Source organism: Galleria mellonella, unplaced genomic scaffold (genome assembly GCF_026898425.1).
Source record: "Galleria mellonella isolate WM207_F2 unplaced genomic scaffold, CSIRO_AGI_GalMel_v1 utg56, whole genome shotgun sequence".
NCBI classification, from domain to species: domain Eukaryota; kingdom Metazoa; phylum Arthropoda; class Insecta; order Lepidoptera; family Pyralidae; genus Galleria; species Galleria mellonella.
Genome location: NW_026442117.1, coordinates 1,721,733 through 1,737,149, shown reverse-complemented (window position 1 = coordinate 1,737,149; position 15,417 = coordinate 1,721,733). Strand labels below are relative to the sequence as shown.

Here is a 15,417-nt window from a genome sequence, read left to right as displayed (position 1 = left end):
ATATTTTATATATATATATATATATATATATATATATATATATATATATATATATATATATATATATATATATATATATATATATATATATATATATATATATATATATATATATATATATATATATATACATATATATATATACGTGTGTTTGTTCGAACACGTTAATTTCTATAACTACAGTCTGATTTTAAAAATTATTGTTGAATTTAATTAGTTTATTTCTTAATATTAATATAGGTACGTCAACGTCACGATACGACGGACGAAGCCGCGGGATATAATTAAACTACATCGTAAACCTAGAAATAGATTCGTTTGCTACCTCGTGTAGAGCGCTGATATTCTTTATTGCCTGCAATTTTAAATGAATACATTATGTATTGATCCCAGAGATTCTGTGCATGTTATTATCAATTATCAGTACCGGCCGTAAGGGGGCGCTCGAGGGCGTTAAGGTCTAAAAGCGCAGAGACCTAAAAGAAGAGCCGTAGGATTACTAAGTACACTTGCTAGTGTCGACTAAACTAGACTGGGGGGAAGGGATTGTTAGTAATGGGGAGGTTACTTCTCATTGCTATTAATATATCCTATCAGGTCGACCTCCACGCAGTTCCTCTTGGAAACCATCGTGACAAATTTATCGTCGAATTCGTCACGACGGGCTAACTGACCTGCCTTTAGATCCTCATCAATCATCCCTCACTGGTGCCCCGCTGGTGTATACCGATAGCGCAGGTAGGGTTACCATTCCATTATCCATTAAAAAGGACTAAAGGAGATTTACTTCATTCATATTGGGGTCGAATCTGAGGCATTATTTTTTTGAAACTTATTTTTAAAATTAAAATTTGACATTAGAGCGAAATCTTTATTGATCTACAGGGTACAGAGGAATAACACCTGAGTCCTCAGGAATGGCAACGTTTGGGGGGTTTCATGGGCGAAACAGTATATTCTGTTATGTCTATGGTACCGCTCATGTCTATAGGCGACGGTTACCATTTTCCATGATAGAATGTCAAATGGAAAAGTTGCCTTAAGTGAATGGTAACAAGATTCATTTTGATATAATTCGAGCGATGAAAGCGTATTAACATTTACACTATTTCAATAGAGCTTGATGCAAATAAATGTATTATAAGATAGATGTAATAGTAGTATAAACAAAAATCAATTTGGTAATAAATACATTTAAAAAAAGTAATTTTCAAAAATTGATTAATTTACATTAATTTTTTTTTAAAGCAAACTATACAAATACACGATAATATTAAGAACGTTCGATATCGAATTCGAATATCATATATAAATTATTTGTTAACATTTAAATATAATTTTTAATATTTCTAAATGCGTGGAACGGAACGCAGTAACGATAGGCGAACGCGGGGACCGTGCGGGGCGCGCGGGGCATCTGACAACTGCCAACACTCTGGTATAGATTGTCTATGATAAAACAGCAAGCCCTTTAAAAATCTAAAGAAGCAAACATGTAAAAATATTTACAAGGTTTCCACCAAGGAATATATATAAAAGGATTGTTCCTTTGACCAGACCACTACAGAAGACGTCTCCTAGCAAACAAAAACAGAGCACCACGTTTGTATACGGTCGCACACATTGAAGTGAAAAGTTGGAGGGGCACGCCATGTTATCGTAGACAATCTATACTAATAGAGACCGACATAGTTTTATTATAATTATTGTCCTAATTGTAAACAATAGTATTAAATACTTAGACGACGAAGTATTACTATATATTTCCACGTTTCCTCTCGCAATAAACACTAGAAGATCATTTAAAAAGTACTCTGACGCTAATGTAGAGTACATAGTTTTCGACACCGTCTCTTAGTCTATAATTGTGCAACTTTTTTTTTCTTTTTTTTTTTTCAAACAGATAATTTGTTACAAGGGCGTTGAAAATTGACTGATAAATTCAAACGTTAGCAGCTTTTCATGTGAATACTTTAAATTTGACTGGCCATATGACATTTAAACCCATCTGGTTATTAGATTCCTAATTTTTACGACTAACGTCTCTTATAAGAGTAACGTAATCACATACATCGATATGCAGCCAGTTAGAAGTCCCATTCTGTTGTTTTCTCAATGTCCATTTCAGATAGTTTCTGTTGCAGTAACATCGCTGACATGTCATCTGAAATGATATTTAAAATATATTAAAATATTTAAATATAATTTTTAATATTTCTAAATGCGTGGAACGGAACGCAGTAACGATTGGCGATTAGAATTGGCGTGAATTTACAGGGTACAGAAGAATAACACCTGTGTGCTCAGGAATGGCAACGCATGGAGGGTATCATGGGCGAAACAGTATACTCTGTTATGTCCATGGTACTGCTCATGTCTATAGGCGACAGTTACCACTTTCCATCAGGTGGGCCGTCAGCTTGTTTGCCATTCTAAGTTGTATAGAAAAAAAAAAGATTACATAACACAGTACTAAAGAGTCACGTTTTCTTCTAGCTTGTCATCTCCATAAAACAGCATCTTTTAATGGTAGTTTCCGATATCAAGCGACAAAATGTTGGAACAATATACCACCTTCCATTAAAATTGATCGCTACTAAGTCCAGTTTCAAAATTAATTTAAAAAAATTCTTAATTGAGAGGCAAAGTTAGACATTCCAGCAAGTTACCTCTATGTTCCATTTGTTTGCTAGATAAACTGTCATATCTGTCTGTTTACTGTATTAGCCTGTTTTTTTTTATGGGTGAAAATGGTATGGCATTTTGGATATAATTGAATGGTAACCCCGCCTGGGCTAATGGGATATGCTGGCGGAGCACTAGTGAAGGGTGATAGATGAGAATGAAAACGGGCCAGTTAGCCCATCATGATGAATTCATCAGGAATTAACCATGATAGTTTCCAGGGGGAACTGCGAGGAGGTCGACCTGGTTGGGTATATTGCTAGCAATAGGATTCTCAGTCTCCATTACTAACAATCCCTTTCCCCCCTATATCTGTCTGTTTACTGTATAGATAATCTGGTAGTATTATTTTATTGTTACACTATTCCCTTTGGCCGCAACAGAATATCAGTGCTTTGCCCTTTTGAGGGCGAAGCAATAAACTGAGTTGTGGCCATTTTGTATTGCTATGGCGCACGCACAAATGAAAAATTGTACTTGGCTTTATGTATTTTTTTTTAATCATATATGTTATCTCGCTTTTTATGTATATCTATATATGTTGTAATTTGTGTGCTGTAAGTGATGCAAATAAATTATCTATCTTATCTGATTTTACATTACTATAAAAATTCTTGGTAATTTTTATATTTGTATGTACGTAATTTATCATACCATTTCAACAGTTCATGGCAAAACATAGGCCTCTATTGGGGGGTTTTGCCAGTAGTTGCTGCGCTTGGCAGGCAGGTTGGCAACTACAGTTAGGCCTTGGCGATGCTTTAAGAGCTGCTATCCATCCCTTGCCCTCCCTTAGTCGCCACCCACGGGAAAGGAAGGGGTGGCCTTTTCTATGCCGCGATCACACGGATTGCAAGTAATGCGGACTACCAGTCCCATTGCTAGCAAAATACCCTATCAGGTCGACTTCCACATGGTCCTGCCTGGAAACCATCGTGCTGAATTCTAGGTGTATTCATCACGGTGAGATAACTGATCTGCACTTTCATTCTCACCTATCATCCTTCACTGGTGCCCCGCCAGCGTTACCGTTAGCGCAGGCGGGGTTACCATTCCATTATTATCCATTAAAAAAAACAGCCACGGCCACAGTCAATAAATTCCTCTGACTACCCCATTAGCAGGGAGGAAGGGATTGTTAGTAATGCTGGCTACCAGTCCCATTGCTAGCAATACACGCCATCAGGTCGACCTCCACGCGGTTCCCTCTGGAAACCATCGTACTGAATTTCAGATCTATTCATCACGATGGGCCAATTGACCTGCTTTTCCATTTTCACCTATCATTCCTCACTGGTGCTCCGCCAGTGTATACCGTTAGCGCAGGCAGGGTTACCATTCCATTATTATTCATTAAAAAAAACACAGCCACTACCCCATTAGCAATTTTAGTCGTAAGTATATTTTAATTTTTTATAGAAATGGTATTGAAGCTAACAATATTCTTGTTAGAATTAATTGTAGATTAGATATTAAAAAAAAGAAGGTTAGAATACTAACTTGGGTCAGGTTTTATGGGCTTGATCCGGGAGATCAGCCCGGGCAGGTAATCAGTCTTTCGGATTTGCTTGAAGAAGCTGTGATTCAGCAGCTGGGATGCTGTCGGCCGCTTCTCCGGATCTCTGTAGACATAGACAAAGATTTTTTATCATGAATGTCATTATTATTAGCCATTAATTGGGTACCTCTGTCCCATTCGTGTTTCAACCGTGTAGCAGTTGTGTTTGTATGGCTGTGTTTCGGTTTGAAGGGTGGGATATGGTGTGAATTTACTGGGTACAGAGAAATAACACCTGAGTCCTCAGGAATGGCAACGCATGGGGGGTATCATGGGCGAAACAGTATACTCTGTTATGTCCATGGTACTGCTCATGTCTATAGGTGACGGTTACCACTTCCCATCAGGTGGACCGTCAGCTTGTTTGCCATTCTAAGTTGTATAAAAAAAAAAATTACTCTCCACTGATGAACATAAGCCTCTCCTATTTTGCCAGTAGTTGCCACGTTTGGCAGGAGGGTTAGCAACCGAAGTAAGATTTTGGTGTTGTTTTAAGGGCACACTGCTGTTCATCCCTCGATCATTAAGTTCCTTTAGTTGTCTATTAAGACACCCACGGGAAAGGGGTGGACCATTCTATGCTGGGACCATATGGTAAATATTATACTTAAAACTTATTAAACTATAATATAATCTATGCTAATAATAAATTAGTATAGATTAATAATTGAGCCTTGATTAATTGTATGATTTACGTTACCTTAGTTCTATAATACGAGAATCCTAGTGTTATAATACAAATTGTTTTCTTTTTCTATTTTAATTTTAAATCCTTTTTTTTTTTTTATTTATATAAATATTTGTGTGTAGTTTCGTTGTTATAATTCTTAATATTTTTTTAACCCCTGTGCGGGTGTAGTCGCATATTTCTGTAGAATAAAGTTTCTTTCTTTCTTTCTTAGTATAAATAAACAATACAATAGAAATTAAAATTACCTGTGAGAGCTGTATACGTCTCGTAAGTGATATGTTCATCTAACTTAACTAAGTTACTTATAGCATTACACCTAATCTAAATAAGACGGTAAAAACTAAATAAAATCAGGCGTCAGTTTAGAAATTTTGTCTAAATTTATATTTAATTACAAAATAATCAACAAAAACCACAATACTCGATTCTACCGCCATCTAGTATTTCATGTCCAAATTAGGTTAGCGACCAATATTGTGAACATATTGTTGGTGCATCTTATACTATATCATATTAGCCATTCATTGTCCGCTGCTGGACACAGGCTTCCCTCTATTCGGGGTTTCGCCAGTAGTTGCCACGCTTGGCAACCGCAGTTTGGCTTTGGAGATTTTTGAGAGGGATGTGGCTACCCATCCGTCAGGGCGAAAAGGGATTGTTATTAATGGAGACTGAGTATCCCATTGCTAACAATATACCCAACTAGGTCGATCTCTTCGCGGTTTTCCGTGGAAACTATCATGGTTAATTCCTGAAGAATTTGTCATGATGTGCTAACTGGCCTGTTTTCATTCTCATCTATCACCCTTCACTGGTGCTCCGCCAGCGTATCCCGTTAGCGCAGGCGGAGTTATCATACCATTTTCACTCATAAAAAAATATCCATCTTTCCACTTGGAAATAAAAAAATAAAGAAATGTCTGATACCTCTGCAGCGCGAGGTCGCTGAGGTGGTGGAAGGTGTCGGAGAACTTCCTGGCGCCGTACAGCTGCCGCGCGCGGGGAGCCTCGCTGTCGCCCACGCCGCTGTCCGTGTTGTATATGCCTGCACACCGGACACATTTTCAGTTTTGTTTTATTTATACAACTTAGAATGGCAAACAAACTGACGCCCCACTTGATGGAAAGTGGTAACCGTCGCCTATGCACATGAGCAGTACCATGGACATAACAGAGTATACTGTTTCGCCCATGATACCTCCCATGCGTTGCCATTTCTGAGGACTCAGGTGTTATTCATCTGCACCCAGTAAATTCACGCCATATCCCACGCTTCAAACCGAAACACAGCCATACAAACACAACTGCTTCACGGTAGAAACACGAAGGGGACAGAGGTGGCCAAGCAATCGACTTTTGTACAAAGTCTCCCTCTGGTATAAGTGGTGACAAGGGTGCCCATTGCTAGTAAATATACAATGCCAGGTCGAACTTCGCGCGATATGTCTGGAATGCATCGTAGTTATCATATTAACTGTTAACTGCCCATTGCTGAACATAGGCCTCTTCTATGGTGAGTTTTGTCCATAGTTGCTGTTTGGCAGGAACGTTGGCAACCATGGTTAGACTTTGATGATGTTTTGAGAGGAACACTGCTGTCCATTTCTCGCCCTTTTTTAGAAGCCTTAAGAGCCATAAGTACAAAGTCTCCTTCTGGTGTCCTCCTTCATCATTACGCTGGGTCTAATTGTTATTATTACCCAGAGTGTTTTAGTGCAATAAAGATTGTATAGTCAAAAAGCCAATCAGCTTGCCAAGTGTGGCAACTACTGGCAATACCTTCTTTATGGAGGTGGCCTATGTTCAACAGTGGATAGGCCTATATGATGGGGCCAAGTGTGTGGTCCTGGCATGGAATAGGTCATCCTTGCCATTGGGTGTCTTAAGAGCCAACTAAGGAGGGCAAGGGATGGGCAGCAGTGTTCCTCTTAAAAAGTCTCTAAAGCCTGACTGCGGTTGCCAATCCGCCTGCCAAGCGTGGCAACTACTGGCAAAACCTCCCAAGGGGGAGGCTTCTGTTCAGCAGTGGACAGTTAAAGGCTGATATGATGAAGGGGCCTTGGAAATTAATGTTATATGCTAATGATAATAGTGGGGTGGGGGGGGGGGAAGGGATTGTTAGTAATGGAGACTGAGAATCCTATTGCTAGCAATATACCCAACCAGGTCGACCTCCTCGCGGTTCTCGCTGGAAACTATCATGGTTAATTCCTGATGAATTCATCATGATGGGCTAACTGGTCTGTTTTCATTCTCATCTATCACCCTTCACTGGTGCTCCGCCAGCGTATCCCGTTAGTGCAGACGGGGTTACCATACCATTTGCACCCTTAAAAAAATTATAATAGTTGGGGCACTGACTCTTCATGTCCCCGTCGTGGAGGCAGGGCTCGGGGAAGGTGGTGCAGTCGAGCAGCTGCGGCCGGGCGCCGCGCTGCTTCTCCGTGAACATGAGCGTGGTGGGCAGCTCCGCGAACGGCACGGCGCCGTTAGCCAGCTCGCAGCACAGCACGCCCACCGAGTACACGTCCGACCGCTCGTCGTAGCCCTTCAGGTTCTGCAACGTGGTTACGATGTCGTTTGATTAGAAGAGAGAGATAATTAGATAATTTGTAACCTCCTAGGCTATGTTCTAGGTTATGCTCTCACATATTCATTGCCTGGTTTGTCAGAACACAGAGGGAGACTTTGTACAAAAGTCGATTGCTTGGGTACCTCTATCCCATTCGTGTTCCAACCGTGAAGCAGTTGTGTTTGCATGGCTGTGTTTCGGTTTGAAGGGTGGGATATGGCGTGAATTTACTGGGTACAAAGGAATAACACCTGAGTCCTTAGGAATGGGCAACGCATGGGGGGTATTATGGGCGGAACAGTATACTCTGTTATGTCCATGGTACTCTGCTCATGTCTATAGGCGACGGTTACCACTTTCCATCAGGTGGGCCGTCAGCTTGTTTGCCATTCTAAGTTGTATAAAAAAAAAGGTATCATGTCACGCCTGTCCTACCTGCTCGAGCAGTTCAGGGCTGAGCCACACGAGGTTGACGTTGTCGTGGTCGGGCGGCGGCAGGTTGTGCAGCTGCTTCTGCCTGCGGCCGCGCACCATCATGCTGGCCGCGCTGCGCAGCCCCGACAGGCGGACGCTGCCGTTCGCACCAACTAGGACGTGGCTGGCGCGGACGCTTCTGTATATGTTGACATAAACGTTTCAACCAAAATGCCACATATTTTGGTAATTTGATTAATGAGAAGTAAATATTTTGTGATTTTTAAGTGTGATCTTGAAGTGATATTTATTAGGATTTTTGGAAATAACAAATTTCAGAAGCATTTAAAAAGTATACTAAAAATAATTGATGCACTGTATATACAGATAAATGTGTATCAGAAGTTAGGGCAGAAATTTCATAAATAATAAATAATAATAATAATAAATATATACGGACACACACGCAATAGATTGAGCTGGCCCCAAAGTAAGTTCGAGACTTGTGTTATGGGATACTAACTCAACGATACTATATTTATAATAGATACATATATAGATAAACATCCAAGACCCAGGACAATCAGGAAAAGATCGTTTTCCATTATGACCTGGCCGGGGATCGAACCCGGGGCCTCCACGTCGCAGGCAGGCGTGTTGACCGCTGCGCCACGGAGGACGACATCATAAATCATAATTTAAAAATACAAAAATGTGGTTTCTATTGGAGATCTAACATAAAAATTGGTGTATATTTTATCTTGATAAGGAATCTAGGATTAGTCTATTTAGTTTAATCCCTAGTTCAGAAATTAATATGTACATATATGTGAATTTCTAAACCACTTTGTAGTAATTTGTTCATTTCAATGCAACTGCAGAGTCATTTCTCCAAATATTTTTTATTTAAAATATATAAATTTATAAATTATTTAAAATATATAAATGAATAAAATTTCACAGGGTTACTACTATGGGTACTGGTTTTGTTTACCAACAGATAGACTATATACTTGTTTACAACCTTCAAGGCACAAAAAAATATATAAATATATCATACGAATGTGATGTCACATATGAATGTGAATGTGAAAAAGACTCTATTTTCCGCGCTTAGCCTCTCATTTGGGTTGTTGTGCGTATGAGTCGTGGCTAGTACAGCCAACCTAGCTCCGCCCAGAAGTGCAGAGCCTTCCTAGGTTCACTTTACAGACCTCACGGAGCGACCTCACCTTTCCGAAAATTTCTAAATGTTGATGGGCCACGGCCTCACATTCCAGGATTATGTAAGCAGCCGTTTCTTCGGCGTCGAAACAGCCAAACCTACATTATTATATAAGTAATATAATATATTACTTATATAATAATTTAGGTTTGGCCTTGATATAAATTATGAATGTTGCTAGAATTAAGAGGGTGTCCCCTTTTAAAAAATATTTATATTCTGGGGGTCTACCATGAAATGAAATTTCGAATTTTCGGGCTGAATTTCGTGTTTTTGTTCGTACCAAAATCGACCCTATAAATGGAGCTTAACATTTCATTTGTCATAAATCCTACCATAAAAGTAAAAAGGAACAATACTATAGCATTTTTAATATTTTTAAACGGCATGTATTAAGTAATTTTAATATAAAATTTTTGTTTCGTTCGGATCCGAAATTTCGGAAAACATTTTATGGTAGGCCCTCTGTTCTCTTACCTGTGAATATACAATTGTTTGTGTAAATACTGCAGTGCTAACAGCACATCTCTTAACACAATTGCACATGCGAGCTCTGGTAGACCCTCATGGTAGTATCTGTCCAGGATATCACGACATGAACCGAACGTCATCAGTGGGGATACCACATACAGCTCTCTGCCGTGAACAAAAGATGTCAGGTACGGAAGGATGTTGGGGTGCTGTAGTGCTTTCCTCGTGAGGATGTCTTGCTGAAAGAAGTTGTATATTTTAAAATTAAATTTAAAAATATATCAATCAATAGTCTTCTTTATTCGCCAGATAGTGGGGGTGGACGAGATGGGCGTAAAATATAAAAATACTGTGTCACAAATTTTAATCTTTAAAACTGCCTAACCAATTTAAATGAAGTTTTGTATATGTGTATTGTTTGTTTCAATTTGAAAAATAGGTTTATTTTTAGAAAGAGAAAATTGATGGCACTATGTAAAAAATTTTTATCTTGTAATAATATATTGTAAGGTCAGTCAGTAAAATAAACAATTATAAGAGGAATTGTTTTTACTTTATTTTTATTACACTTTATTCTTTAATAAAATTAAAATAATTCATGTTAATTTTATATTAATTTACAACATTTGCAATAGGCACATTCTGTGTTACAGTTTCAATTTTACAAATCACATCTATCACTTCACTGTGATATATATGCTATAAATCTCCATTTTATATTATTAGAACTATTTACACTTCACACACACACACACACACACACACACATTACACTAAATATTAAATAAGGATTCCAGTAAATAATTATAATATTATTATTCTATATTGTGACACTTGTTTTATTATTAAAGCATTTAATTGAATATTTTCTGATATTACCACATGTAGAGTTGCAGTTTGCTTGTTAATGATTGACATAATGTTTTTATTACTAATTATTGTTTTGTTCTAATCTGTTGTTACAAATCATACCAAAAATAATAATTACTCTGTTGATTAAGAAAAAAGTATAACTAAATTATCTATTAAGCAAATTTAAAAAAAAATAAATATACAAATAAAAAAAACGTGTTTGTCTATGTACTCTTTGCAACCTATGAATGCCAGTTCGTCTAAAGATCTTTATATTATGCTTGTTGGATGCTAATATTTACTTACTTGTATCAAGTTGGCGTTCTCTCTGGTTTTGTCCACGAAATATCTTTTGATCGCCACATTCTGATTGCTGGGTTTGTATAATGCTGAATACACAACAGCCACTCCTCCACAGCATTCAGTTATAATGGAAGTCAACTGGTAATCATTTATATCTGGATTAAACATTTCAATGTTACTATGAAGTAGAAAATAAGTCGATATTATTACTTTATTAGTAATATATAATATAATAGTTAAAAGTACATATCGGCAGTGTACTTGTTACTCTAAAAAAAGGGGACACTATGACTTTATTTGTACTAATATTAATAATAAATAATAAAATAAATAAGAGATTTGCTTTGTGATAGGACAGTTCGAAGTGTTTGACATTTAAATGACATTACATCGACATAGGTACCTGTATCGAAATGTCAGTAATGTCAATGTCACATGGCTTATTTTCAAATATTTTACTAAAAATCGAAATCTAAAGACTTCGTTTTATTAGATGAAATTTATATTAAATTTGACTGAATTCAGTTTCTTCTAAGTAGTCGTAATATTTGATCATAAATTCATTCACTAGAATTAAATTTACGATAAGACTTTGCTAAAACTATTATGAAAAAGTTCATTTGCCGGCATGTGTATTTTTTTTAAATGAATACCTTATTCTTACAGTGAATAGTATATAAAAAAGATAACGTATTTTTTTTTAATATAATAACAAATTGCCTGTACTATTGATATTTTTTTAATGGATTAGAGTGGAATTTCTAACGATATACATTGGCGGGGTACCAGTGAGCCTTGACATTAGAATAATAAATAATAATAATAATAATGAGCCGAAGATTTCCCGATTCTGGCGCTATTCAAACATAATGTTGAGTTGGCAGCTAATTTATTAAATACGTTTAACGCAACCGCCTATATGAATTACAGGAGAGTACAGTAGGGCACACGTGGAGCTATGTTCCGTTTATTCGTATGTTCCATTTCTCGCGGCTTGAAGGTTGATCTTATTAGGTGGTCAGGACCCGAAATATTATTATTGATTGATAGATAGATAGATAGATAGATAATTTATTTGCATTACTTACAGCACACAAATTACAACATACATATACAAAAATAAATGATAAAAAAAATACACAAAGTTAAATACAATTTTCGTTTGTGAGTGTGCCATAGCAATACAAAATGGCCACAACTCAGTTTATTGCTTCGCCCTCAAAGAGATGATTTTTTTATTATAATTAACTGTCCACTGCTGGGGGGAAAGGTATTGTTAGTAATGGGGTTTTACAGCTCCGTTGCTAGCAATATACCCTATCAGATCGATCTCCACGTGGTTCCCCCTGGAAACCATTGTGGTTAATTCTTGTTGAATTCGTTACGGTGGGCTAACTGACCTACCTTATTGTCACCTATCATCACTCACTGATGCCCCGCCAGTGTATACCGATAGCGCAGGCGGGGTTACCATTTGATTATCATCTATAAAAAGAATCTGTCCATTACTGAAGCCTACCTCATAAGGAGAGTTTTGCCAGTAGTTGCCACGCTTGGCAGGCGGGTTGCCAATCGCAGTCAAGCTTTTAATGACGTTTTAAGAGGGACTTGCTGCCCATGCTTCGACCATAAGTTCCCTTAGTCGACTTTTACGACACCTACGGGAAAGGAACGGGTGGTCCATTCTAGGCCGGGACCTTGAAAGCGTGTTGAAAGACGAATGAAAATCAATGGCCAAAAATACCCAATCAAACAGTGAAACAGGATCCAGCTGAAGTAATAACAAAATTAGCGAAGGATTCGATATCTTTCATCAGATTACTATTGGGTTTAAGAGGTCGTTGTATGGTTTTGAGATAGAATGAGTTTGTATTTTTTTATGGATAGAATAAGTTCATAATTGTTATCAGTAATGTAATGTACATCTATAAAAATGTTATAACAACGTTTACTTATAATTAAGTGTTAAATGATGTTTAACAATGTAAGGTTGGCAAACTGCGTATTGATAAATTTTTGTATTGTTTTCTTTTTAATGGTACATTTCTGTTTGCAAACTGTTATTGTAACTTATAACAAATAAATAAATAAATAAATAATCTCGCCTCACTTCTTTAGTAGATAATTTATCATGTCATAAATTCACATTCATTAAACAAATAATTTAACGATCAATCAATAATTAAATCATTAATTTATAAACACTCTAATTTTTTTCGCTTACATAGAGTAGTTGCTTACCAGAATGTAAGCAGCTACTCTATGTAATGTATACATAATTTAACTCATAAAAACAATAAATTACAGTTTTTTTTTATGCAACTTAGAATGGCAATCAAGCTGACGGCCCATCTGATGGAAAGTGGTAACCGTCGCCTATAAACATGAACAGTACCATGGGCATAACAGAGTATACTGTTTCGCCCATGATAGCCCCCATGCGTTGCCATTCCTGAGGACTCAGATGTTATTCCTCTGTACCCTGTAAATTCATGCCATATCCCACCCTTCAAACCGAAACACGGCCATGCAAACACAACTGCTTCACGGTAGAAACGCGAATGGGACAGAGGTACCCACGCAATCGACTTTTGTACAAAGTCTCCCTCTAATGAATGTAAAAATCTTTCAGGCAATACTGCCTCGACATGAGTCAAACAAGTGGCCATCTTCTCATATGTAAAATGCGCTGTTTGAAATTAAGTAGGGTAAAGTTCCCCGACGTTCAGTAACGTTGGGGACCAGCGTGTAATATTTTTTATATTAATTATAAACTTAGTAAAATGATGTTTCCCGCACAGTAATATTGGATGTTTAATATAATAATCATAGGGAAAATTATTTAATCTTCCGCCGACGCGAATAACGCCGTCGTTGTCCAAAAAAGGACACAAGGCCTTAAGTCTATTTTTACGCGGCAACGACTTTCCTGATTTATGTAGGTGACATTCAATTAGGAACATATCTATTTAATTAGTAATTGAGCATGGGTTGTAATTAGCTTTAATGCATTGTTTAGTTCTTGATTGGAAATAAAATTACTAGAGGAAGACTTTGTACAAAAGTCGTTTGCTTGGGCACTTCTCTCCCATTTTTTTTTTTTGGTGTGAAAATGGTATGGTCCCGCCTGCGCTAGCGGGATACGCTGGCGGAGCACCAGTGAAAGGTGATCGATGAGGATGAAAACAGGCCAGTTAGGCCATCATGATGAATTAACCAGGAATTAACCATGATAGTTTTGCAATTGCAAAAAAGCGAAAAGAGAACTCGAGCCGCATCCATCGTACAGTCAAGACTGCCCCGACTGGCAGAAATGGGATGGCATAGCAAGAGCTGCTGTCCTCTTCTGCTAAGGGAGTTGACACAGTCATGATAACAAATGCCCAAAACTCTCAAGAAAAGGAAAACTTAAATAGCATAGATGGAACTAAGACGGGGATACACCGACATACAAAATACCTATGTTAAATTAAAAGAATATAACATTGCAAACATTTATAAATAAAAATGCAAACAAGATACACACTTAGAATTTGCAGTTCACTGAGACTTGCAGCGAACGAGATGGCGTAAAATAGTGACTGAATATGATTCGATAAAGTCTACAAGGTTTATGCAAATAGTTCAGGACTAATTTGTAGTTTTCAATTTTATATATACATAATTTGCAAATTTCAGTTATATATAGATATCATTCGCAATATCCAGTCTTATATAATAATTTGTAATCTCAAATTTTATATATACATAAACTTATAAAGTGGAATAATATGTTTAATAATAATAATAATATATGTTCAATATTAAATTCGTAGCTACCAAATTTAAATATGTATAATTCGCAGTTTTCAGTTATACGTTGTATAGATATTACTCGCACTTTCTAGTTTTTTATAATAACTCGCAGTATCAAATTTTATATATACATAAAACTAAATAATATATATGGAAAAAAAAAAAAAAAAAAAAAAAAAAAAAAAAAAAAAAAAAAAAAAAAAAAAAACCAATGTTATAAATACACAGATATCAAATTTACAGACTAGAAGATTGTCGCATTAAAACACAGCGACAGAAAACAAAGGAAAAAAAAAAAAAAAAAAAAAAAAAAAAAAAAAAAAAAAAAACCATGATAGTTTCCAGGGGGAACCGCGTGGAGGGCGACCTGGTTGGGTATATTGTTAGCAATGGAATTCTTAGTCTCCATTACTAACAATGCCTTTCCCCCCCACCTCCCTGCCATTAGGGTTTCTACGGTAAAGCAGGTGTGTTTGCATGGCTGTGTTTCGGTTTGAAGGGTGGGATATGACAGTGAATTTACAGGGTACAGAGGAAAAACATAAAAAAAAATACATTCTATTTGGTCAAGTAGATAGATACATAGATAGGTATATTTACATTACTCACAGCACACAAATAATAACAGACATAGATAAACATACACAGCAAAAAGAGATAAAAGAATGTATACACAAAAAGGCAAAAGTAAAATTCATAAAAGAATTAAAAAAAATTTTTCTTTCATGCGTGTGCCATAGTAACGTAAAATGGTCACAACTCAGTTTATTGCTTTGCCCTCAAAAGAGTAAAAGTAGTTTTAACAAATATACAGTTAGATAGACAGACAAAAAATTTAAAAATTATTGTTT

At 36.8% G+C, this 15,417-nt stretch overlaps 1 protein-coding gene across 2 annotated transcripts; it reads right to left on the bottom strand.

Annotated features, from left to right (window-relative positions):
• Window positions 1-125: 125 nt before the first annotated feature.
• Window positions 126-11,136, bottom strand: LOC113512616 (STE20-related kinase adapter protein alpha). 2 transcript variants are annotated; one of them, XM_052899175.1, is made up of 8 exons: window positions 10,775-11,136; window positions 9,623-9,855; window positions 7,942-8,119; window positions 7,296-7,491; window positions 5,862-5,979; window positions 4,186-4,307; window positions 2,072-2,164; window positions 126-355 (listed from the first exon to the last, which is right to left on the bottom strand). In XM_052899175.1, exons 1-7 carry the CDS (start codon window positions 10,937-10,939, stop codon window positions 2,088-2,090), a joined length of 1,089 nt encoding a protein of 362 aa, XP_052755135.1. In that variant the 5' UTR covers window positions 10,940-11,136; the 3' UTR covers window positions 126-355; window positions 2,072-2,087. The 2 variants fall into 2 exon arrangements, with proteins under 2 accessions (XP_052755135.1, XP_052755134.1); XM_052899174.1 differs by lacking the exon at window positions 126-355 and having other exon boundaries at window positions 1,865-2,164.
• Window positions 11,137-15,417: the final 4,281 nt, after the last annotated feature.